Genomic DNA, 23,581 nt, shown 5'->3' with positions numbered 1-23,581 from the left:
AAATTTAAAAAAATCAAATGAATAAAAAAATAAATTTTCTTTATTGGAAGAGGAAAAAATAATAGATTTCGTCAAAAATAATGAAATTCTATTTAATGTGCGTCATCCAAAATTAAAAAAAAATTTCGTTTCTGTTTTATGCCGCAACGCACCCAACTGAAACGAAAACAAATCAGAAACTGTGACGAACACCAACGTTTTTCAGTTTTCGTTATCGGCGCCGATTACGGTGTATGCGGAAACCCAGCTTAATCCTAAATAACGTTACCAAAATAATCCAAATTAGCGTTACCGTTAGGATATAAAAAGATTAGCTTTTAGGGGTAACCCAAAAAAATGTGACATTCCGTTTGTAATGTCTACCTTTTGCGACTCCATAAAGTATATATATTCTGGATCAATATAGATCGCGATGTCGATAAAGCCATGTTGTCCATAATACATACATAAATATATCCAACATAGTCCCTTTTCGGTTGCTATTTAAATTCGGTGAAATCGGCCCGGAAATGACTGATAAAAAACCACGACTACATTGAGTTTTGACTTTTTGATATATATCTGTATTACTAAGTCATTAACATCAAAAAAAGACCTTTCCATATTACATTAGTCATCACAAACCTCATTCCCATGACAGTCGGTTCTAAGCTCTGGAATGATCCGGTCAAGAACAAATTGACCTTGGATCTTACGCTTTTGATCATATTCGGTAAACAAATACTCTTTATAGTCATTTGGACATTTCCAGAAAATTTTCTAATTTCGAAAAACTTGCGATTTTATCGCGATTTAAAAGTTTCAAAAAATTAATTTAGGTATTGTGTAGTGACAATAAATTATTTTTCTGATATAGAGGTTACAAGGGGGGTGGGACCAATTATGGACCGATCCTGACATGTTGGTAGATTTATAATTTAGTAACTGTCAGCCCAATTATGAATAAAAAATTCCGCGGGAGTTTGTTCCCCGGGAGTTTTTTCCCATTGAATTTGAATAGGAAAAATGAGAAAAGGGAAAAAACTCCCGGGGAATTTTTATTCTTAATTGGGCTGTATGTGTATCTTTTGAACGCGGTTTTCGTTTTTAGTAACTTATGTATATGTCATATTGTAGGCTACATACAAATTTTCACCAACAATTTTTTTCAGCTTTTCTCTTATTTTTCTCAAAAAATTTTTACCAGCAATTTTTGTCATCAAATAATTTCGTTATTTGAATTTACAAAGTTTTACAGTTGTTAGTGAACAGTTTTTTACTATAAATTCGCATTAAGATATTCCCCCGCGCACACTACTCTCGCTTTCGGTCAGTGAAGGCGGTTTTTGTTTTTCATTATTAGTCATGTCACAAACCTAACCTTCAAAACACAAACACCCTGGCAAATTTCTATATTGGCAGCGAAATGAAAAAAAATTAAACCAATCAAATGAAATACACAATTTTATTTAAAACTTTTGTTTTCAATTTCATTTGTGTATATTTAAATACATTATTAGCTGTTCAAAATTGAATTTCCTTAAACAATATGAAATTAAGTTAAAAAAATGTCGTATGAGGAAAAAATAATGAATTAAAAATAAAAGAAAATAAAAAAATTATATGTATTTATGTTATGAAGGACATCATCATTACAAGATGTTAAAGTACTTTTTCTTGGTAGTAGGTTCTTTCTTTCTGCTACAGTAGCAAGTTGGTTGTGTACTCGCAGAAGACAGTCAGGCAGGAGGATGCTTAAGAAAATAAAATGAAATTCGCAAATAAAATCGTGTACAATAATGCTTAGCAAAAAGAAAAAGTATTTAATGACAATTTTGGTTCAAAAAGTCTTTGTTTTATTAAATTTATATGTATTTTTTGCTCGTCACTTGTCACTAATCAGCTGGCCTCTTTTCACTGTTCTTGCGGGTAAAATCTTCAGCATTTTTCATAAACTTTTTGCGATCCTTTAAGAACTCTTCCGCCAAATCTGCGCGCAATGGATGCTCGGGTTCTGGATCATTAATCAGAGCTATAAGAGAATTTATAACTTGATCCGTACGTGTGGCAGGTTTCCAGTTTTCCGTACTTATAATTGGCAAGCACACTTGGCCCTTTTCATCAATGTTCGGGTGATAGATTTTCGTTTTGAAATTGATCTTTGGTGGCTTAAAGGGATATTCCGCTGGAAAATTTATTTCAATGCGAAATGCTCCCTTATTGTAGGGTGCGTTATCGGGTACAATTAAACCAGTCCAACGCAATAGATTATCGTCATCAGTGGCAATTTCGCGAAAAGATTTTAGTTGACATTGCTGTAAATCTGTTAGTTCCTTGCGTAAACGTCGCGGTGCTGTCATATTATTCGATAATAAAACTTTTTAGTTAATTTTGAAACGTTCTTAATTTGGCCAATTAATATTGTATTGCTTTTTTCAGCAAAAAATATTCCAGAAATAATTTTTTTTGTTACACACTGAATCAGACGTTTTTTCTTATTAACACTTTTCTCTTTCTCTGTTCATTCTCTTTTTGTAGTTCTGTTCTTCATCATCATTCTTTTTTGTATTGCAATAAAGCAGTGTTGTTAATATGTTAAGAAATGTAGCGTTTTTTTAATTTAACTTGTGTAACTTTTCAAATCAAATTCACGTGTGGACGGCAGAGGCATTTATTTGCACGTATAGTGCGAAATAATTATTTAAATTTTCAAAACCTTTGAAAACTGCTTTTGTATGTCCTCACCTAGGTCGCTTTTCAAGTTCTGAAAAGCGCTATTTTTAGCAGAGTGTTATTTATAAATGTTATGAATTGAAATCAATGAAATCAAATCATAATACAACCACAATTTAGGTTTATAAAGTTCATCTTTTGATGATCCTGACCTCAAGCAGTTCTTTACTTTTCTTATATGCGGATCTAAACATGTTTGTTTTTTTTAATACCATTACCCGGTTTGCCTCAGGATTTACATCTTTCGTAGAGTGTGTATTACATAGGTTTAGGATAGTTCAAAAGAGAATGAGATAAATGTCTACCTTTCAATTTCTGCAGGGGACTTATTGCTTTGAAGACCCCCATATCTAGTTACAAACTTAAAACTTAATATAAAAGAAATGATTTGCTCATGTCTGCGGCTCGCTGAAAAGTGTTGCCAAAGTGCTCATTCTTGTTCCCACTTAGTGGCAACACTATGTGGAGTTTAGGTGAGATTTCGTAATTTTTAGCTTTTGTATATGTCATAGAATAGCCCCCCTCAATTCGGTAATAATTTTCTTTTTAGTCGTCTTTCAATTTTTCTATGAAGAGGAGACGTGTGTTTAAGTTTGCGCTTAAAAAAAAGAAAAATCTTTTTTGGAGTTTTTTAATTAATTTCTTTTAGTTCGTTATTTTACGTTTATAATACATATAAAACTAAAACAATAACTAAATAAACTACTGCATTTGTAAGAAACTAAAATTGAAACGTTAAAATAATCATTAAACGAACATTTGGTAACGCTTGAATAGCCATACGGTATTAGTTTAACTCCACGTGAAAGTGGGAGCCAGCTATTTATCTACGCCTCACGAATATAGAAAAGAAAATTTTCTCACATTAGCATTATTTTTTGTTGCTTATAACACTTCCATATATTTTCTTTTTATTTGGCATAAATTTTCGTTAAAAACGAAAAGTTTAGTTAAATGCTTTTGTAACTTAAAAGACTGAATTAATTAAATTAAAATAAAAAAAGAAAACAAAGATATTAATTTATAAAGAAGTAAAAATAATCCACGACGACATTTTTTTTCTTTGACTTAAAAAGTGAATGATGAATAATTAGCACAGATAAAAAATAAAATAAAACACAAGAAAATGAACAGAAAATACAACCAAAGCAAAGTGTATAAAAAATATTAAAGTGCAAAAACAACAATCAGAAAACAAAAAGAAGAACTAATAAAAAGACACAAACAAACATACACAGCTGTTCCATAATATACTGCCCAAATTGATGAAAAATGCGTGCATGTGTGTGAGTGGTTTAAAAAAATAGAGGAAAACAGATTAAAGAAATTCCTGCATAATTATTCAATAATTAATATATATTACGGAAAAACAAAAAATAAAATACTTTAAAAAAAATCTAACAGAAAATTCCTAAAACATATACTGCAATTCTTAATCAAAACAATTTAATTGAAAATTTTGGTGAAAAGATTTGTGGATAAAATAAAACTAGAAGAAAAAAAAACAGCAACAAAGCAAAAAAAAAAAGCTAAATTAATTTCGTGACAAGTGTTTTAAACCAAGAAAGAGTTTTTTGTAATTAAAAGGCGTAAATCATCAGACTTTTTGCAAATACATAGTTGAAAAGAAATCAACGAAAAGAAAAATTCAACTTTTTATAGACGTTGCAGTTAAGGAGGGGCCACATTGAAGAATATCATCATCATCATCGCCTGTTTATAGTTTCATTTCGATTGAGTTTTTTTTTATTATAAATTTATCTCTTCTTTTACTCGATTTTTTGTCTTCGCTTAAGCTGAGGTAAGTTTTTCTATTATATACCATGTATGGGTTACCAAATATATTTTTTTTTATATGCAATCCTTTTATGAACTACAAAAATCTCCAAATATGAAATTACTTATATGTATAGCAATAAGAAATACCTATACATATATTTTTTAAATTATGAGGCAAAACTCTAATTTATAGGCTCCCCTTCGAACAGTAGTAAACAGGCTGTGCCAAGCCGTCGACATTTTTTCAGTTCGAATTGAAAACATAAAATTTTCGGATTTCACTTTTGAAATTTTTTGATTTTTTACAATTTGAGTCGGCTTTGTGCCACTGAAATTTAGACGGCACAGGTCTCTGTACAAAATTTAGCAGAGATACAAATTTTCATTGGGAATATGACGGTATAGTTTGTTTTTGTCATCAGTCCATAGTTTCCGAGATATGGGCCTTCAAATTTCGAATATTGGATGTTTTATTTTTTTGATTTTTATCCGATTTGATCAATATAGATATACATCAGTGGATAGCTATGAGAAATAAATCTGAAAATTTTCGAAATATTGCACAATTATTTATTCGAATGATTTAAAAATTACAATTTTCTAATAACCAATACTTGAAATAATTTTATGTAGACTAATCGAATTTTTCTAGTATAGTGTAAACTACAAAAGTTTTTTTTTCTTCGAAAATGTCGAATTTTGTGTATACAAAGCGTCCGCGTTCCGCTGAATCACACCGACTGCTCACCAAATCTTATGATAAAAGTGTTCCATAGTTTTTGTTGTGTAGGTATACATAGGTATGTGCGGGATCCATTTGATCGCAGCTCGTATTTGATAGCTTTGAACGACATTCATAGAGACGCCATCAATTCCACGGTAGCAGGATACCGTATGAATGTCGTACTTGGAGGTCGCCCACTACCGATAGCTGACGCCGAAAAAGTTCTACCGCGTAAAACAAGAGTCGTTCTGGCACAACTAAGATCGGGATTGAGCAACAGGCTTAACGCCTACTGGTCCCGCATAGACCGTGCCGTCCTCAACTTATGCCATTTTCAACTGTCCAGCCAGCCCTACTTCACTACGTCCAGTAGATTTATGAACCCACCCAGCAGAAGTAGCACAATTCCTTGGACTTGATCTTGCAGAACCCCCAGATTAAATATTGTAAAATTTTTGAAGCTGCTACAACAACATAAAAGTGTTCCATCGTTTCCAACGCGTGGTTCAAAAGTTATTTTTACATGGAAGACAAAGATAACCCAGACCAGCCAAAAAAGTTTAAAGACCAAGAATTGGAGGCATTACTTCTTGTTGTCAACCTCAACAAGATTTTGCAAAATTACTGGGAGCTACTCAATCACTACTTTCAAAATATTTGCAAGCAACACGATTCACCCAAAAGCACTAAGATCCAAATGAAGTAACAGGCTTAATGCCATTTGGTCCCGCATAGACCGTGCCGTCCTCAGCTTATGCACAACATCTGGTCAGAATCACCTTGGCACCCTCCACATATTCAACTGTCCAGCCAAACCTACTTCACAACGTCCAGTGGATTTATGGACCCCCCCCCCAGTAGAAGTATCACAATTTCTTGGACTTGATCTACTTGCAAAACCTCCAGATTAAATATTGTAAAATTGTTCACGCTGCTACAACAATAACAACCCAAAAGCAGGGAAAAAGAAAGAAAATAATTTTTGCACCGAATCATTACATGCGATAGAAAATGGATCCATTACCATAACCAGAAGCGTAATATATCATATGAGAAGCCCGGCCAACCAGCCGGTTCGACACCAAAGGCAAATAAATATTCATGGCGCTATGGTAATGGTATGTATTTGGTGGGACCAAATGGGTCCAATCTATTATGAGCTTCTGAAATATGGCCAGACCATAACAGGGAACCTGTACTGAACGCAACAGCGGCCATACATGAAACCGTACAATACCTATTAAAATATATTTTGAATGAAATACATAGTTGAGAAGTTTTGCCTCGACCGCTTTATAGTCCAGACCTTGCCCCGTCCGAATACTATTTGATTCGATCGATGCAGAACACTCTTTGGGATACTCCTCACTTTGGAACAGAGTATCCAATATTGACTTGATTTATTCATGGCCTTAAAAGATGAGCAGTAAATAATTTGAAAATCTTATTGTAAAATAATTTTCTATTCCATAGCAAATATCAAAGATCTGATAAAATTAGTGTTTCACTTCCATAACTCGAAAAAAATAAGGATATTTTTTCCCAAATTCACCTGTTTTAAGGTTTTTATTTTCCTTGGCAAATTTATAATGTATTGTCATCCCTAAATTACGGAATTCGCAAGAAATATTGTCGAAAAGTGACTGATTCGCATACTCTAATTTCTAAACCAAAGAATAGTTTTTTCGGCCTGATCTTGAAAACTTCACACTTTTGTCCATTTTTTTTTCACTATTTCCTGAGTTTAGCAATAACGAATAAATTTTATAAATATGTATGATTAGATAGATGTGTACCAGTGTTATATGTAGTTTATTTAATCGACTTTGTGTTAATTTTAATAACAAAGAGATGCCAAATTATGCGAAAATATAAATTGCAAATATCAAATCATTATACTCTACACCACCATGTGGGCAATGTATAGTGCGTTTGTGCTGATGATTGTAATGTCCAAAAATATTTATCTAACATCCACCTTAAACTATACCGATCGACTCAAAATAACTATCTGAGCCGAAAAAAACATAAATAAGTTTCAGATAGAAAAAAAACCCGCGATCTTATTTTATGGCGATTGGTAACGAGCATAAATCTCATAAAAATGTTGATATCCAAATAAAAACAGAATAAAATTTATATTTTAATGATTGTTGCTAGCAGCCGTTATAGACCTTTAAATTCAAATACATACATAATGGAATTTCGTAATAATATACGAGGACGGGTCTATAAGTCCATGACTTTTTGAATTTTCCGCTTTTTAACTGAAAGGGCAGGCAACACTGCTCCTGTCAACAGGCATCTGTCGGTTGACTCCGGTCAAAATTTGTACAAGATGCGTCATTTAGTTTGTTTTTGACGGTCGTTGATAACAAACTACCGCGTCACTTGAAGAGAAAATGGAAATTTTTTCCGGAAAAAAACCATCACTCGAACCAAGGCTTAGCTTGATAAATACTATTGGAACTCTGCACCATCAATTACACTCTGCACCATCAAAAAAGTGATTTACTGAATTCCGTTGTGGCCCTAAACGCTCGGCAGATGCCAAACGTTCTGGAAGACCAGTTGAGTTGTCTACACCCGAAACAATTGAATAAATTCACGATATGGTGTTGGCCGATCGGATGTTGAAATTGGGGAGATTGTGAAAGCCATAGGGATCTCACATGGCTCAGGTTTGATAAAGGCTTAGCTTGATAAATACTATTGTAACTCGACACCATCAATATCACTCTGCACCATCAAACAAGTGATTTACTGAATTCCGTTATGGCCCTACAAGCACGGCAAATGTCGAACGTACTGGACGACCAGTTGAGTTCTCTACACCCGAAACAATTGAACAAATTCACGATATGGTGTTGGCAGATCGGATATTGAAAGTGGGAGAGATTTTGGAAGCCATAGGCATCTCACATGGCTCAGTGGTTTCAATTTTGAATGATCACTTAGATATGAAAAAGCTTTCCGCAAGGTGAGTGCCGCTTTTTCTCGTAATACAGTGGGTTTCTCTTGGTAAATCGGCACCATAGAAAGACAACCGGTCAACCGGTTTTTTCATCTTTGTAAACTCTACCGGTTTCGGTTCAAAAATGCTAAATTTCCGAAGATTTAGTACACAATTCTTAACACATTTCCTATTAGCGTCCACAAATAAAAATAATTTTAAGGAGCCCTTTTCATATTAAATAAAAATAAAATTTTTCAAAAACACTCTTTTTCGGTTAAACCGGAAACCGGATTTTTCAAATTTGCCGGTTTTTTGGACACTCTACAAGGTGTATTTAAGTGCCAATAAAGTCATGGCAATCGTTTTTTGGGATGCACGCGTTTTTTGGGATCAATCAAAATCGAATATTATCAAACTTTGTATGCCAATTTAATAACTGCAAGTGCAGTTTTCATGGCAAAAATCCATGAATTAGGCAAAGAATTGCTCCCTCATCCGGATTTAGCCCCGAGTGACTATTTCTTTTTTCGAAACCTGATGGGTCGGCGGAAAGAGATTTCACTCAATCATCTTACAAACAAATACCTGTTTGATGACTTCAACAAATTTCATTTTTTGGGAGGGAAACAAACATTAGAGAAACGTCTATAGAGCTAAAGGAGACTATGTTGAAAATAAAATAATTTTGTATCCAAAAACCTATTCCATTCTAAAAGTCACGGACTTATAATGACCCACCCTTGAAAAATAAACGATTTTAATGCTAGATTGAAGCAAAAAAAAATAGATTTTCAATTATTTGACTACAATTGAAAATTATTCTTGAACTGTTAGCCGCAGAGCAACATCCATAAAAAAATCATACTGCTCGTATACAATTTTCCAAGGAGCATTTCAACTGGTTGAGACAGAAATGGAATACTGTTCTAGTTTAGAGATCCCAGCACGACAATGACCCCTTCAATCCAATGTGCTATGTTTTTTCAAGTGGTCTGCACAATCGCCAGATCTCAATCACATAATAGAATGGAAAAATATTGATTTATTTTTTGCTTTAATGCATCGTCGCTATAAAGCAGTAATAAAAAATAAGAGATATCCTACAAAATACAATTTTTGTAAAAATTAAACATTAGTTTCCATTGTCTTTTCAATACAATACTTTTTTTAATTTCTTTCCATTAAAGTAGATATTAATGAATTACTAAAAAATACAAGAAATAGGAAAAAAATGACTTTAGGTGTGGTATACAAAGTATATTTACTACCTCTTTAACTTTAATAATAGTTTTCCTAAAAATAAAATTTCGTTCCCCGCTTTAAACCTAATTTCCAGCCAGTTGTCATTGCTGGTGATCATTTGTTTGGCGTATGCGTGTCTGTGATTCTTATGATCGTATCAGTTTAAGTGCGAGTGTTTATTTGTGTTTAAGTGCTGAAAGGGTAAACAAAACAAAACACAATAAAAAACAATTTTTGTTTTGTGTAGGTCGGGCGTGTTTTTTTCCATTTTATGTATTTTCATTTTTCAAGATCGCTTATAAATATTACTATTTATATATGTACATATTTATGGATCAGCTGTTTAAATGCCCACATACATACTATATGTATGTATGATCAGCGAAGTTAATATATGTATATTGTTGTATGTAAGTTATAAACTAGTTTTAATAGAAAAAATATAAATATTTTGCAAAATGAATTAAGTGGTGGAAAAAGGGAAAGGTATAAAATTAATTTTTCTAACATAATATTTTTAAATTAAAATCAGTTTATAATTACCATCGGCAGTTTATATTTTAATTGATTAGAATTTCGATTTTGTTCTAAAGTTCTTTTAACATTTTGCTCTAAATATGAATGATCTAAGATGAATATCTGGTTGCAATTACGGCGGCACGGATAAGCCATTTCATTACTATAATAATAATCGTCTAGTTTGGACCTAATAGAACTAATGAAATTTAATTTGGTTCCCATTCTCGAAAATTTTTAATAAAATCATAAATTTGTTCTTTTTATATATAATTCGAATATTAATGTTTACAAAATTTATTTTGATTTGATTTCTTTAAGTTAAACTTGGTCTAAAATATCGCCATCAGCAAATCTGGCTTAGGCCTTTTAAGAGTCTACCCAGGAACTGCCACATCGACCTATACCTTCGTATAGGAAGCCGGAATTCTCTAACTCAACTCCTGAGTTTTATGGTATCCACTAAAATCAAATTTTAGATTTGTTTGGTACTCCACCAGAATAGGTTTGGTCAAAACTTCCTTGACTTTTTGAATTTCCCGCCCCTTAACTGAAAGGGCAACACTGTTCATGCCAACAGGCATCTGTCAGCTGACTCCTGCCAAAATTTGAACAAGCTACGTCATTTAGTTTGCATTTGATAGCAGAATGCGTGACTTGAGAATAAAATAGGAAAAAAAAAAGTAAATTTCGTGTGCTCGTTAAGCATTATTTTTTGAAAAAAAAAACCATGGCTAAGATTGATAAATACTATGGGACTCAATTTCAATGGTAAAAAAGCGTTCTACTGAATTTCGTTCTTGCCCGGAAGCACGAAATATGCTGAACGTTCTGGACGCCCAGTTGAAAGTGCGAGAGATTGTGGTAGCCATTTTGAATGATCACTTGGGTATAAGGATGCTTTCCGCAAGATGAGTGCCGCTTGATCTAAAATACCAAACGCAATAGTGTGACAACTTCGTAGTGTCTCGTTGTTCAATTGCAATATAGGCGAGTTTTTGCGCAGTTTCGTTAACGTGCATGAATCGTGAATCCAAAACAACAGACCAGAGACCAAACAGCATTAAAAGCAGGTGGTTTCTCGGGTTGAATCGGCTCCAAAGAAGGCCAACGTTGGTTTGTCAGCCAATAAAGTCACAAATCCACATTGACTACCAGCAAAAGAGTAAATTTAATGAGAATTTAAACAAAACAACCGCATTTGGCTAAGAAAAAAGTACTTTTTCACCAGGCACAATGCAATGGTGCACACTTATGTAGTTTCCATGGCAAAAATCCATGAATTAGGCTTCGAATAGCTCCCTATTCACCGGATTTAGCTCCGAGTTACTATTTATTTTTCCAAACCTGAAGAAATGGATCGACGGAAAGAGATTTGACTCCAACGAAGAAATCATCTCACAAACAAATACATATTTTGATGACCCCGACAAATTTTATTATTAGGAAGGGATGAACAAATTGGAGAAACGTTGGACAAAGTGAAATTTGAGATTATGTTGAAAAATTAAATGAAACATTCAAAAATTCATGGACTTATTGACCCGCCCTCTTAGTAATTCCATCTTACTTGTAGATTAAATAATTCCATCCCTGATCTTCTTTTTCTCCCTCTCCCTCCTACAAAAGCAGATAATGGTAAACAAGACGAATTTATAGAAGGCCTACCTAGATTTTTTTTTTACCTATTTTCACCAAAATTAAAACAAATTTACTGTTGAAAGTTATTTCTTGTCATAATATTTCTAATATTGCCAACATATTCACAATAATTAGACACTAACATTGATTTCTCTCATATTAGAAAGTTAGCCGTAAAATTACAAAATACATATAGGTATTAAACAAAATTTTAGTCACATTACTTATTATTTTATCCGTGACTGTATTTTGTAGTTCCTCTTATTTTTATATTAAATAATCCCATCCCTGATAGTGCATTGTTCTTCTTTATTTCATCTCCCTTTCCCTCCTATAAAAACTGATAAACTTACCATAAAAAAGTAATGATAAAGCGATGATAATTTGTAAATGATAACGGTAAATATTGACAACAAACAATATTAAGAATAAAATGTGACTACTCCATCTCACTCTCTCTCTCCCACAAAGAAGAACAAACAAAGTCAGTTTAGTTTATTTAGTGTATGTGATACGCACACAAATCCACAGCAAAAAAAAAATAAAACTATTTATAATAAAAATTCCAAGCTAATAATTGCTGCAAAGTGTAAAAAATTTAATATTTATAAATTTCTTTCTACAATATTGTAATTTGAAAAGTTTTCTTTCGTACAATGACCACACTCTAAACATGCACAATAATTATTTAAATATTTTTCTTCTCTATCTTCTTCCATTGTTAACAACAACAAACACTTTCATTGTTTTTTTTTTCGTTAAATTTTTTTTGCAGAAAATTAGCGGACGCAGCATAAAAAGTCGAATAAAAAAAAACCTCATTTAAACAGCTAAAGAAGTGGTGTGAAGAAACGGAGGAAAAAAGTAAAATCGCAAAATTTGCAAAAACGGTACCAACCAACAAAATTAAATTACCACATAATTACTCGTGGCAGAGTATTATACAGCAAATCATTTCGATACTAAAGAAATGCTAATAAATTGATTTTGAAATAAAAAAAACTCCCATTTTGTTAGAAAAAAATAAAAAGCCACAGAACAAAAAATAACTTAGAAATATGAACACCTCTCAGGGTTCAACTGCAACGTCGTCTGGTACGACGACGACAACGACGACATCACAACAATCTCTGACGAACGGCAGTAGTAGTGCTACCACAAGCGCAGGCGGCAACAATGAACGCAAACGTCTCTTTATTACACACGTCGACTCTCTGGGACCATACCTCAAGATCAGTGGTCACCTTAATCCCGATGCTATGGGTGTTGTGCGTAGCCAAGTTCAAAAGCTATTAACCACATGCTATACTATTGATTCATCATGGCCAGTAGCACGTCAGCTGGCTCTACTGTTACCCGGTGCCATGTGTCTATACAAACGCATCAATGGTGCTGCTCCGGCAGATTTTGAATTTGTACGATCACGCATTTTAAAAGTTGTTGCCGCCCCATCAAGTGCTCCCCCCACGACAACGCCAAAAGTAGATATCGAAATCATAGATTATGGTCATACTGCAACCGTGGCCAGTGTTGAGGTAAGTAGATTTTATTATACATTTTTTACATTTTTTGCTTTACAAATTGTTGAAATATTTTATATTTATTACTGGAGGATGGTTGAGCTTCATTAATTATTGCTGTTAATTAATATGCTGATCGTGTAGTTTTTGTATTTCTTCGTTGTATGTACTCCATACTCGTATTACTTGCCGCCCGCCGCCTGGTCGTACTTGATTTTCAAATATTAATTGCATTTACTATTTGTTTTATTTATTATGAACTTTCATAACTTAAAGATTACTCATTTAATGACCATTAATGGTGGCGATTATTAAGAAATTTTTGTTTCTTTTTTAAAATTAAGCAATTGTTTGAAATGCCTAAAATGTATTTGTAAAATGTCCATAATTGTATGAATATTTTTTTTGATTTAGAACACCCTTTTTGTTGGTCAAATGTATTATGTATTATTTAGCCGAAATACTAAAATAGTGCTTCAAAATGTATCCAAACTTGTTTTATAAACAAGTAAGAGAGATATATTCGGCTGTGCCGAATCTTATATACCCTTCACCAAATTATACTTCAAAATACAAATTTTAAATATTTTTAGGTAAAAAAAAAAAATATTTTTTTTTTCATTTTTTGTAAAAAAAATTTTTTAGAATTGTTATTTTAAATTCGGGTTAAAAAATATTTTTTCCGATTTTGACCCATTGTAGGTCCAACTTACATATGGTCTTATATACGTCGTTGCAAAGGTCTTTGAAATATTTATCATTAGATATCCATATTCAGCCCAATTATGAATAAAAAATTCCGCGGGAGTTTGTTCCCCGGGAGTTTTTTCTCATTGAAATTGAATAGGAAAAATGAGAAAAGGGAAAAAACTCCCGCGGAATTTTTATTCATAATTGGGCTGTATGTCTATATTAATGACTTAGTCGGTGTTGTCATAGAATCCAATCATTGTCGGAATCGGTTTTGAAATCGACAAAAAAGGTACAGTTGACTTATGAAATCCAATGTAATTTTTTGTTTAATCGATAAAGAATTTAATTCTAGATCGAATATAAAACCGATAACTTTCGACTTCACGAGACCAGATTACTTTTTCTGTCGTTTTCAAAACCGATTCCGACAATGATTGGATTCTATGACAACTCTGAGTAATTCAGATATAGGTAAAAAATCGAGGTTGTCCTGGTTTTTTCCTCATATCTAAGCCATTTTTTGTGGGCCGATTTTGCTGATTTTAAATAGGAAACTTCTCGAAAGCATGTCTGAATTATTGAAGATTTGGATCCCGAAGATATCTGGGGTCTTCAGAAAATTGATTTCAACAGACAGAGAGAGACAGACAGACGGACATGGCTTAGTCCACTCCCCTATCTATAAGGATCCAGAATATATATACTTTATAGGGTCCGATATATGTACGGTTGTGATAAAAATTACAAACGGAATGACAAACATATATACCCTTCTTACGAAGGTGAAGGGTATTAAAAAGAATAGGCAGCAAAAATATTGCTTCATTAAGGATTTTAATTTTTTTCCTTTTAAACGATTTTTTCTTTAGATTTAATAAAACTTGACTTGGGAAAAACTCTCTCGCTGATTGTAGATGTTGGAGAAATCGAAAGCACGATAAAGAATATCAAATATCTACTTTTTTAGTTTTTTCTAAGCATAACAAATCTTTCGTTATACCATTGGTGGGTGTCCTTTTTGGATTGTTTTAGATATTGAATACTTTTGATAGTTTCGTTTAGTTTCATTAAGTTCTGTACATGTAAATGCAAACAAAGTTTCAAATACATGTAAATTAAATATGTCAGTTGTTATTTTAATTGAAATTTGAAATGGAAAAATAAATACAAAAAAAAATATGTTAAAGCGCAAAAAAAAGGAATTTCGGTTAATCGGTTAATCGACACAAATTAATCGGTTTATTTGTTATTTGAAAATCGGCAATTTTAAATTATTCGAACAGTTAACCGTCCAAAATTAATCGGTTAATCGATTGAATACCCTAACTTCTAACTTCGGAAAAAAATATTTAAAAAAATCCTGGACGTCAAACTTTTGAGATATTTATTAAAAACGAAACATAAAAATGTACATTAAATTAGTACAACAAAATTAAAAGTGAAGTGTTTAGTCCTCTTTTTATAATTATTTTCATTTGTCTCCCTCACGACTAGTGTTTATAAACCGGTTAACCGGTTAACCGAAAAACCGGTTTTTCTTCCAAATCTCGGTTTTTTGCGAACCGGTTAATTTAAAATGTTGATTTTCGGTTAACCGGTTTATCCGGTTTTTATCACTCGGTTAACCGGTTTTTATAATTTAGGATTAAAATTGATAAATCTCACGTTTTTGTGCATTTTTAATATTCATTGTATACACATTATTGGTCTGATTTGAAACCTAAACTGCTGATTTACAATACAAACCTCTTTAGATTAATGTTTTTAAGAATTACAATGATTCTAAATAATAGATGACGATGAGTTTACTTAAAAACTTTTTTGCACATAATGAAACTATTAAAAATTAAAATTAAATTCCGCATAATTCTATAAGTTTAGGCTAAATCTTACTAATGATTCATTAAAAACTTAGTGATGATCTTACCAAACGTTAAATTGAATTCGATGTACATACCTTCCTTCAATAAATTTGACTTCATTAGTGTATTTTGTTCTTAAAATTTTAATTTATTAATCATTTCGTTAGCTTCTCAGAAATATTACAGGAGAGACAAAAAACGTTCTAAAATTCATTATTTGAAATATTTATAAAATCTGATAATGGAGTTTTTTATAATAACAAATAATCACAGCTAAGAGAAAGTGCGTTTACATCTTATAGGTCCTTTTTTGGAACTTGGAACATTTTGTCTTTCATATCAGAAAGTAGAGGTGAAAATAAATTTCAAAGTTATCAAATATTAAATTAAAAAAGTGATTTACATTTTTTGGTTGAAATTTAATGAATAAACCAATAATTAAAACAAGTATTTTATATTTAGTAACATATTTATACTCATTTCCATTTGACTGAGATAATAATTTTGAAATTTTTACAAAATAAAAGGACTTAGCACTTTTGTATATTTATAGTTATTTAATATTAACCATTTCTGACTACTAAAAATTAAAAAAATTAAAGCTGTATATACTTTATTGTACATTTTATGTTTTCTACACATATATGACGGTTAACCGGTTTAACCGGTTTTTTCGATGTCGGTTAACCGAAAAACCGGTTTTTTAAAAAAGGCCATTTTTCGGTTAACCGACAAACCGGTTTTTTAAAAAGTCGGTTTTTTATAAACACTACTCACGACACTTCAACAGTAGTCTCTATTTTGATCTCAAAAACCTGGATAATTTCACTCGAAAAACTTCAAATCTTGATGGAAACGCTTTAGAAAGATTCGGGAACACGCTGCATAAATATTGAAATGCTGGTTTTGTCTTATCTATCTAAAACTTTTACTAAATTTTTTAATGTAAATAAGCATTTTGCAGTGTTTGTGTTATAGGAAAACCTCGATTTGACTGAATAATTTTTCCGCAAATAAAACAAAATTGGCCTGGGTTTATTTTACACTTTCTAGAAGACATTTTAAAATAGTTTTTACTTTAGAGTTTTGTATTTAATAGCGATTTATTAACGTTTATCTACATGAAAGATGTACTTTTAAACAGTATTTATTTTTTCCCGTTAATTTTTTTTGGAATTTGTCAAAAGAATACAACTCTAAAAGTATCTAGTAGCTTCGCCAGAGTGTTGAGTACCCAAAAACAATGTAAATACTTAATTACTACAATTCGGTACACTACAGTATGCATTAGTAGTACTCAGGGCAGGTGAAAAATAAAAACCCATTGTTTGGCATCAATCCAAGTTTTCCAAAATTGTTATAAAAATAAAACAAAGAAATTTCAAGTTTAAATTAGAGACGAAGATCTCTTTTTATTGTAAATAAATATTACTTCGTATAAGGAATATATTTAGTTTTTCAGTAAGATGCACGTAGTGCTTATGTCGAAGAAAATTTGACAAGTGTTTTTTAATGCTAAAATAACAAGCATAATTTGGTGGCAAACAATATTTAAGGACCCGTTAACGGTTTACTCGCTAGGATCTAGTAAAATACTTCCAGCAAAGTTGCATAAAAAAGGAAGCAACAATAGATTCTAACGTTGTTAAAAATAGTATAATACGTTTAATGTAGTTATTACCAAAAGGATGCAACCTAAACACCCATATATCTCAAAATTTTGACGTATAGGTGGGAAACAAAAAATGGTCAATTAACTGGCGTCCCTAGCTCTTCTCAAAAATATAAGTTTCATTCCATGAGCAAACAAAAATGTTTGATTTGTAAACTAGTGTAATTGAAATGTTTTTATTTTCAAAACGATGGACTATTGAAAATGACATTTCCAGAAAAAATTCACATTTTCTAAAAATGTATTTTGTATTTGTAGCACAAATTTTATGTTTAGACGATTTTCAACATATCGCTCATTTGCTGCAACAACGTCATAACTCAAAATCCGGGTGTTTTGAACTGAGTAATACAAAATATGCGCCGTTCTTTAGTCTTTCATATAGTTTTATCAGTTTTAAAAAAAGTCAATTATTTTTTGTGTGCTTGGGTTAAATACAGATTAGAAAGATATTAGTATCTACAATTTAAATCAGTTTTTATTTCAGAAATCGCATGAATTGTTAAAAATTTATTTAAGAAATAGTAAAATGTCATAAAACATTCAAAGTCGTTTTTCTCGAAACGACTTTTTTTTTAATTATGACGTTGTTGCAGCAAATGAGCGATATGTACATATTTACAAAATATCAACACATCCAAATTTTGTACACGTCACAGCAAATGTAAAAACGAAAATATTTGATATTAATTTAGTTAGAAAGTTCTATGAGGTTTCGCCATTAAAATTGGTCAAACATTCTCAAAACAGCAGATATCTGTTTATGTATGTATATAAAAGAGTAACGTTACTGAGTGTCTGACTCCTTCAATATTGTCCAGCCCAAACGCCAAAATGTAGAGGCTTGAAATTTTATCCCTATTTAGCGATTTCGAAGCAAAAAAAAAACTTTATTGTTTACACTATAAGTGATCACAGATTATCGTTCCATTCCCACGACAGCCGGAATGTTCCGAGTTCATTCGGCCAAGGGATGTCAACTCAGCAATCACTGCTGCCACAACAACAACAGATTATCGTTCGTTTTCCATTTGGACCACTATATACCTACCGACCTATAGCCAGGAGTATGTTTCATTTAATTTTCATATGAAAAATCCTTTTTCCATTTGGATCACTATTTACCGACTTATAGTCAGGTTTAGGTTTCAGTTCATTTTTGTTTGATTACTATTGTCCGGCGAAGCTCACCGTGTTAGCTAGTATTGAATACAATTAAATCCACAATACTTAAAGACAACCAATGGGAACATCCAATTGTATAGGGGAATAAAATGATAAGATTAATTAGCTTAATTTTAACATTGATGAAATACATTGTTTTAATTTTAATAGATTAAAATTAAACATAACGACCCCTAAAAGCGAAAATATCTTATCCAATAATATATGTATTCGATTTTTAATATAAATTCTTAAAAAATTTTCATTTCAGTTATTATTTCCACAAAATCCTGAACAATTGGTAAATATCCCAACTATGTGCTCTCAATATATAGTTTTGGGTATTTGTGAAGATTGGAAGAAATCTCAACTTGATGAAATATTACGGATGATAGCACATCATTCCGTAGAGATTTCCATTATAAAGGAAGTAAGTATTTATTTCTAAATACATTCATACAACAAGTATGCATGCTGTAGTTAAGTATTCATACATAAAAGTGTGATGATGCAATTAAAAGCTCAACAAATTAAATTAAAAATATTTGTACTTTGTTTTCTGTTTCTTTTTTTCTCTCTATTATTTAGTTTAATCAATTTAAATTTATAACAATGAAATGGAAAGAATTTAATATTGCTGAATTTCTGATACATCAGAAGAAAATGGGTGCACCCATAGCAAATGATTTGTTGTTTGAGAAATTTTCAAAAATACTCAAACAACAGCAGCAACAACAAGCTGCATTAAATAATAACAATATGCCTACTCCCAATATGAATAATAACAATAATAATCAAAATAAAAATAATAATAACAACAACAATAATAATTACTATAATAAAAATCATAATCCACCACCACCATCATCGACATCGTCCGCCATCAATACAAATTCAAATAACAATGTTGTGGCAGTGGCACAAGCAGCAGCCAAAGCTGTTTCTGCTGTTTCAATGGCTGCTCCACATCAAACATCAACAGCAACAACAACATCAGGTGCTACAAATAATCAATTGCGTGAACAAATGGCTGCTAGACGTTCTTTATCAGCACGTTTGCAACAATTGCAACATCCACAGCTACATCAACAACTGCATATGCGTCCAAATGTAGGGCATATGGCTTCAGCTGGTCAAAGTGGTGGTCATCATATGATACTTGTAAGTATATTCGATTGATTGTTATTAGTTTTCTCTTTATTTTCTTGCATTTTTTTATTTGTAATATTTATATTTTTTCTTTATATTTTAAGAATAGTATTGAATTTTTCTTTTTTTTTATATACAGTGGTCGATATAAGTCTACGTACGACCACAATTTTTGCCACTTTATTAGAGAAAACCCGGTAAATAAAAAAATAATAATGCAGATTTGTTTGAAATCTATTTTTATTGCTATGCTCCAAAAAAATGTTGTTGCAATTTAAACTTGCAAAATTATTCATAAAAAACAATAAAAAAAACATTGACAAAAGTCTACATACGACAGATAAGCATGCAATTTATTAAGTCTACAGTTCAAACAATATTCAGTAACTTTGAAAACACTGGTAGAGTTAAAAACAAGCTGCGAAGTGGTCGCCCAAAGAAACTACATCGTAGAGATGTAATCCTAATTTTAAAAGAAGACAATAAAAACCCAAAAGTAAATACCACAAAATTGGCCGAAGAACTCGCAACAAGATCAGAAGTTATTGTTCATCCACGAACAATTCAAAGAACCTTAAATAATAATGGTAATTAAAGCAGAACTCCTCGCAAATTAGCGAACGGATCACAAACTTCGTTTGGAATTCGCCCAAAAGCACTTTGAAAAGGACATGGAATTCTGGAAGCGAGTTTTGTTCACTGATGAGTTGAAGTATAACATATTTGGAAGTGATGGGAGAGATAAAGTATGGGGCAAAACAAATACAGCAATGGATCCGAAAAACTTACTCGCTACAGTTAAGCATAGTGTTGGCAGTGTGATGTTTTGGGGTACTATCCCTGCTTCTGGAGTGGGAAAGTTATCAGTATAAATCCATTTTGGAACAAATTTTGAGAGCATCCGTTGATATTTTAACTCTTGGTTAAAGTTGGATTTTTCAGCAAGATAACGATCCGAAACATTAATCTCAAATTGTCAAAAGATTGGCTACTCTAACATGCCCCATGACAATTGTACACACCACCTCAAAGCCCTGACTTAAATGTTATTGAGCACGTATGGGAAATTCTACAACGGAAGATCCGAAAACATCTTATTACTTGTGCACCAATGTTAAAGGAGAACCTTCCAGAAGAATGGCAAAATATAACGTCCGCAGAACTGGAAAATTGAGTTGCTTCGATGCCCAGACGCTTGTAACTGCCCGTGGCGGCCCAACGAAATATTGAATTTAATGAAAATTTGTATTCGCTGAAAAATGTTTATTTAGTGTACAGATCGTATGTAGACTTTTGTCAACATATTTTTTTAAATTTTTTGTGAATAAAAATTAAATTAATTATAAATTTAGCGATATTTTTTTGTTATATTACTAAAAATGCATTTGAAATAAAACTGTATCATTACTTTTACTTATTATGGTTTAGAAGTCCGCGAGTTACGAAAATAATGGTCGTATGTAGACTTTTGTCGGTCACTGTATAACGGGTGAAGAAATGAAATTTAGAATATGCACACCATAATGTCGGTTGTATTAAATCTTATATATTTAAAAAAAATAAACGTATTTATATTATAGGCAATTATTTAAACTATATTTAAGTGCAAAAGTGGTGTAACCCACAATTTTTTTTGGTTGCTGTTCTTACATTACCAACTATCAATATAAAGTAGAGTAAGCCACCTTTTGGTATTCAAAAGTAGATGTAGCTGAACAAATCGTTTTTGCACAGATAAAAGTAAGCGACCAAAAGTGGTGTAAGTTACCCCTAAGTAGTAGTAAGTAGTTTGGAGTTACACCACTTTTGCACTGATGATTTATGATTTAAATTAATACCCTGATGCATATTCCTATAAACGCACACAACTTTTTTTTAAAAAATTTTAAAAATTGAACAAGAACATATTTAGGGGGCTAAAAATTTGTTTATTAAATTAGTTAAGACTTCACTTAAAATATTTGGTTAATTCACAAGGTCTCTTATCAGTCATATTGTCATAATGTCCTAATATATCACGACTCGGCAGATCGGCTTAACCGACTCCTAGGGAATCGGCGCAGGTCTCTACTGGTTGGTTACGATAACACATTTTTAGCTTGAAAAGCTATAAAAACCATTGTGGAATATTAGGACATTATGACAATATGACATGATAAGAGACCTTGTGAATTGACCAATTGTTTACAAAAAAATTCATTTATACTTTATTTTTTTTTACTGAATTTTTGAGATTAACAGCCATTTTTAATGGTATTTTCCTATAACGCACTTTAATTTATGGGCCACTCTAGCATTATTAATAATGTGTGGATGATCCTTTATTATGGACTGTTTCAAAAATACGGTCTGGCATTGATTTCACTAATTTTTTAAGCTGATCGGAATCAATTTCCTCCCAGACTTGTTTAATTTTTAGTTTCAGCTCTGTCACACTCTTTCATTCTGGGCATTATTTGCATAAACTTTACGGGCCATGTATCCCCACAAGTTCTCAATTGGGTTTAAGTCCGGACTACAAGCCGACCAGTCCAACAGAGAAAGGCTATGTTCATTAAACCAAGATTTCTATTGCTTAGAAACATGGATTGCAGCATTATCTTGTTGGAATATGCAATCTTCATAAATTTTTTCATCCATAAATGAGAGAAGAGCATCTTCCAACAGTTCGTTATAAATCGTACTATTCATTTTTGTCGGAACAAAACATATTTTCGACTTGCCAACTGCAGAAAACGCTGCCCAAACCATAACACTGCCACCACCGAAATTACGTTTTGATATCCGAACATAGTTTAATCTCAAATCGTGCCAAAAGCATGAGTATGAGTCAGGACCGTATAAATTTAATTTTTTTTTCGTCAGAGAAAATTACTTTTTTCCACTCATCTGTCCATTTCATAAATTTTCTTGCGAATTTTAGATGATTTTCTTTATGGTGCTTTTTTAGCATTAGTTTACATTTCGGCTTTTTCCATTTTATGTTTTCATCGTTTCGTAAAATGTGTGCAACGTGTTTGGAAGTCACTGGAAGATTCAATTTATTCTTTATTTGTGTGGAATTCAATTTGTTGCGGGTTGCTTCATGTTTTATTAGATTAAGTTGTCTTCTTGTTAGTTTTGTATTTCCCTTTGTAGGTTTGCGAACACTCGATTTTACGTCCAATTTCTCTATTGGAACATGCTTGGTCGTGAAAAAATTTAATTTTAAATTTTCTTGATCGGATAAAAAAGTATCTTCAAAAGTGATGAAATTTATTGATTCAAATAGAAAAAGTTGAAGTAAATTGAGATGTTACTATTAGAAACGTACCTTGGTTGAAAAAAAAAATTAAAATTGATAATATTTTATTTTTGGTAACATTTTTAAAAACAAATTTCACGTCTGCGTTTATACGAATCTTCCACATAAAATAGCACCAAGAACATTTGATAGCATAATTAAGGCAAACAACAAGAATAAGAAAAAAAACTTGTTTACTTTCAAAAAGAACCGTTAAGTTGTCTCTCATTAAAAAAGCTAAATTTTGCTTTTGGATGAGAACAACAAAGATATAACAAAAATACAGAAAAAAATTAATATTCAACTGATGTTCGGTTGCCATCCATAATCGACCCATAACAGTTCAACTTTAGGAATTTGGTACGCATCTTTTCAACAATATGAACTTGAACCTATAAAAAACCAAGTACAACTTTAAATTTTGGTATCAAATTTTGCGTTTGATACCGTTTTTTTTTATTACAAACAAATATTTGTATAGTTTTTGAAATAATTTAAAATATGTTACGTTTTATTTACAGACTGCACCCGTTCAACCACGTATGCCCCAATCAATTGGCAATCTTCGATCAATGATGCAAGGTTAATACTCATTTAATTAATTTCTTTTAACTTACTACTGGGTAATAACAAGTTTTCTTTTCTCTCTTTCACTTTCCTTCTTTTGA

At 31.8% G+C, this 23,581-nt stretch overlaps 2 protein-coding genes across 5 annotated transcripts in view; one reads left to right on the top strand and one right to left on the bottom strand.

Moving 5' to 3' along the window:
* Positions 1 to 1,425: 1,425 nt before the first annotated feature.
* Ubc10 (ubiquitin conjugating enzyme 10) lies at positions 1,426 to 2,498 on the bottom strand. Its single transcript, XM_065512504.1, has one exon. The coding sequence runs from the start codon at positions 2,337 to 2,339 to the stop codon at positions 1,875 to 1,877; it is 465 nt and encodes a 154-aa protein (XP_065368576.1). The 5' UTR covers positions 2,340 to 2,498; the 3' UTR covers positions 1,426 to 1,874.
* A 750-nt stretch (positions 2,499 to 3,248) lies between these two features.
* The window catches only part of tud (tudor), a 39,036-nt gene continuing 18,703 nt past the window's right edge, over positions 3,249 to 23,581 (top strand). For all 4 annotated transcript variants that reach the window (XM_065514293.1, XM_065514292.1, XM_065514291.1 and 1 more), the window contains exons 1-5: positions 3,249 to 4,513; positions 12,346 to 13,105; positions 18,753 to 18,911; positions 19,070 to 19,642; positions 23,435 to 23,495. In XM_065514293.1, coding sequence (XP_065370365.1) covers positions 12,629 to 13,105; positions 18,753 to 18,911; positions 19,070 to 19,642; positions 23,435 to 23,495 — 1,270 coding nt within the window. In that variant the 5' untranslated portion in view covers positions 3,249 to 4,513; positions 12,346 to 12,628. The remainder of the gene's footprint in view (positions 4,514 to 12,345; positions 13,106 to 18,752; positions 18,912 to 19,069; positions 19,643 to 23,434; positions 23,496 to 23,581) is intronic.

This window comes from Calliphora vicina, chromosome 5, assembly GCF_958450345.1.
Source record: "Calliphora vicina chromosome 5, idCalVici1.1, whole genome shotgun sequence".
In the NCBI taxonomy this organism is placed as follows: Eukaryota; Metazoa; Arthropoda; class Insecta; order Diptera; family Calliphoridae; genus Calliphora; species Calliphora vicina.
The sequence above is the reverse complement of the archived record's forward strand: the minus strand, read 5'-3'. Positions and strand labels throughout refer to the sequence as shown.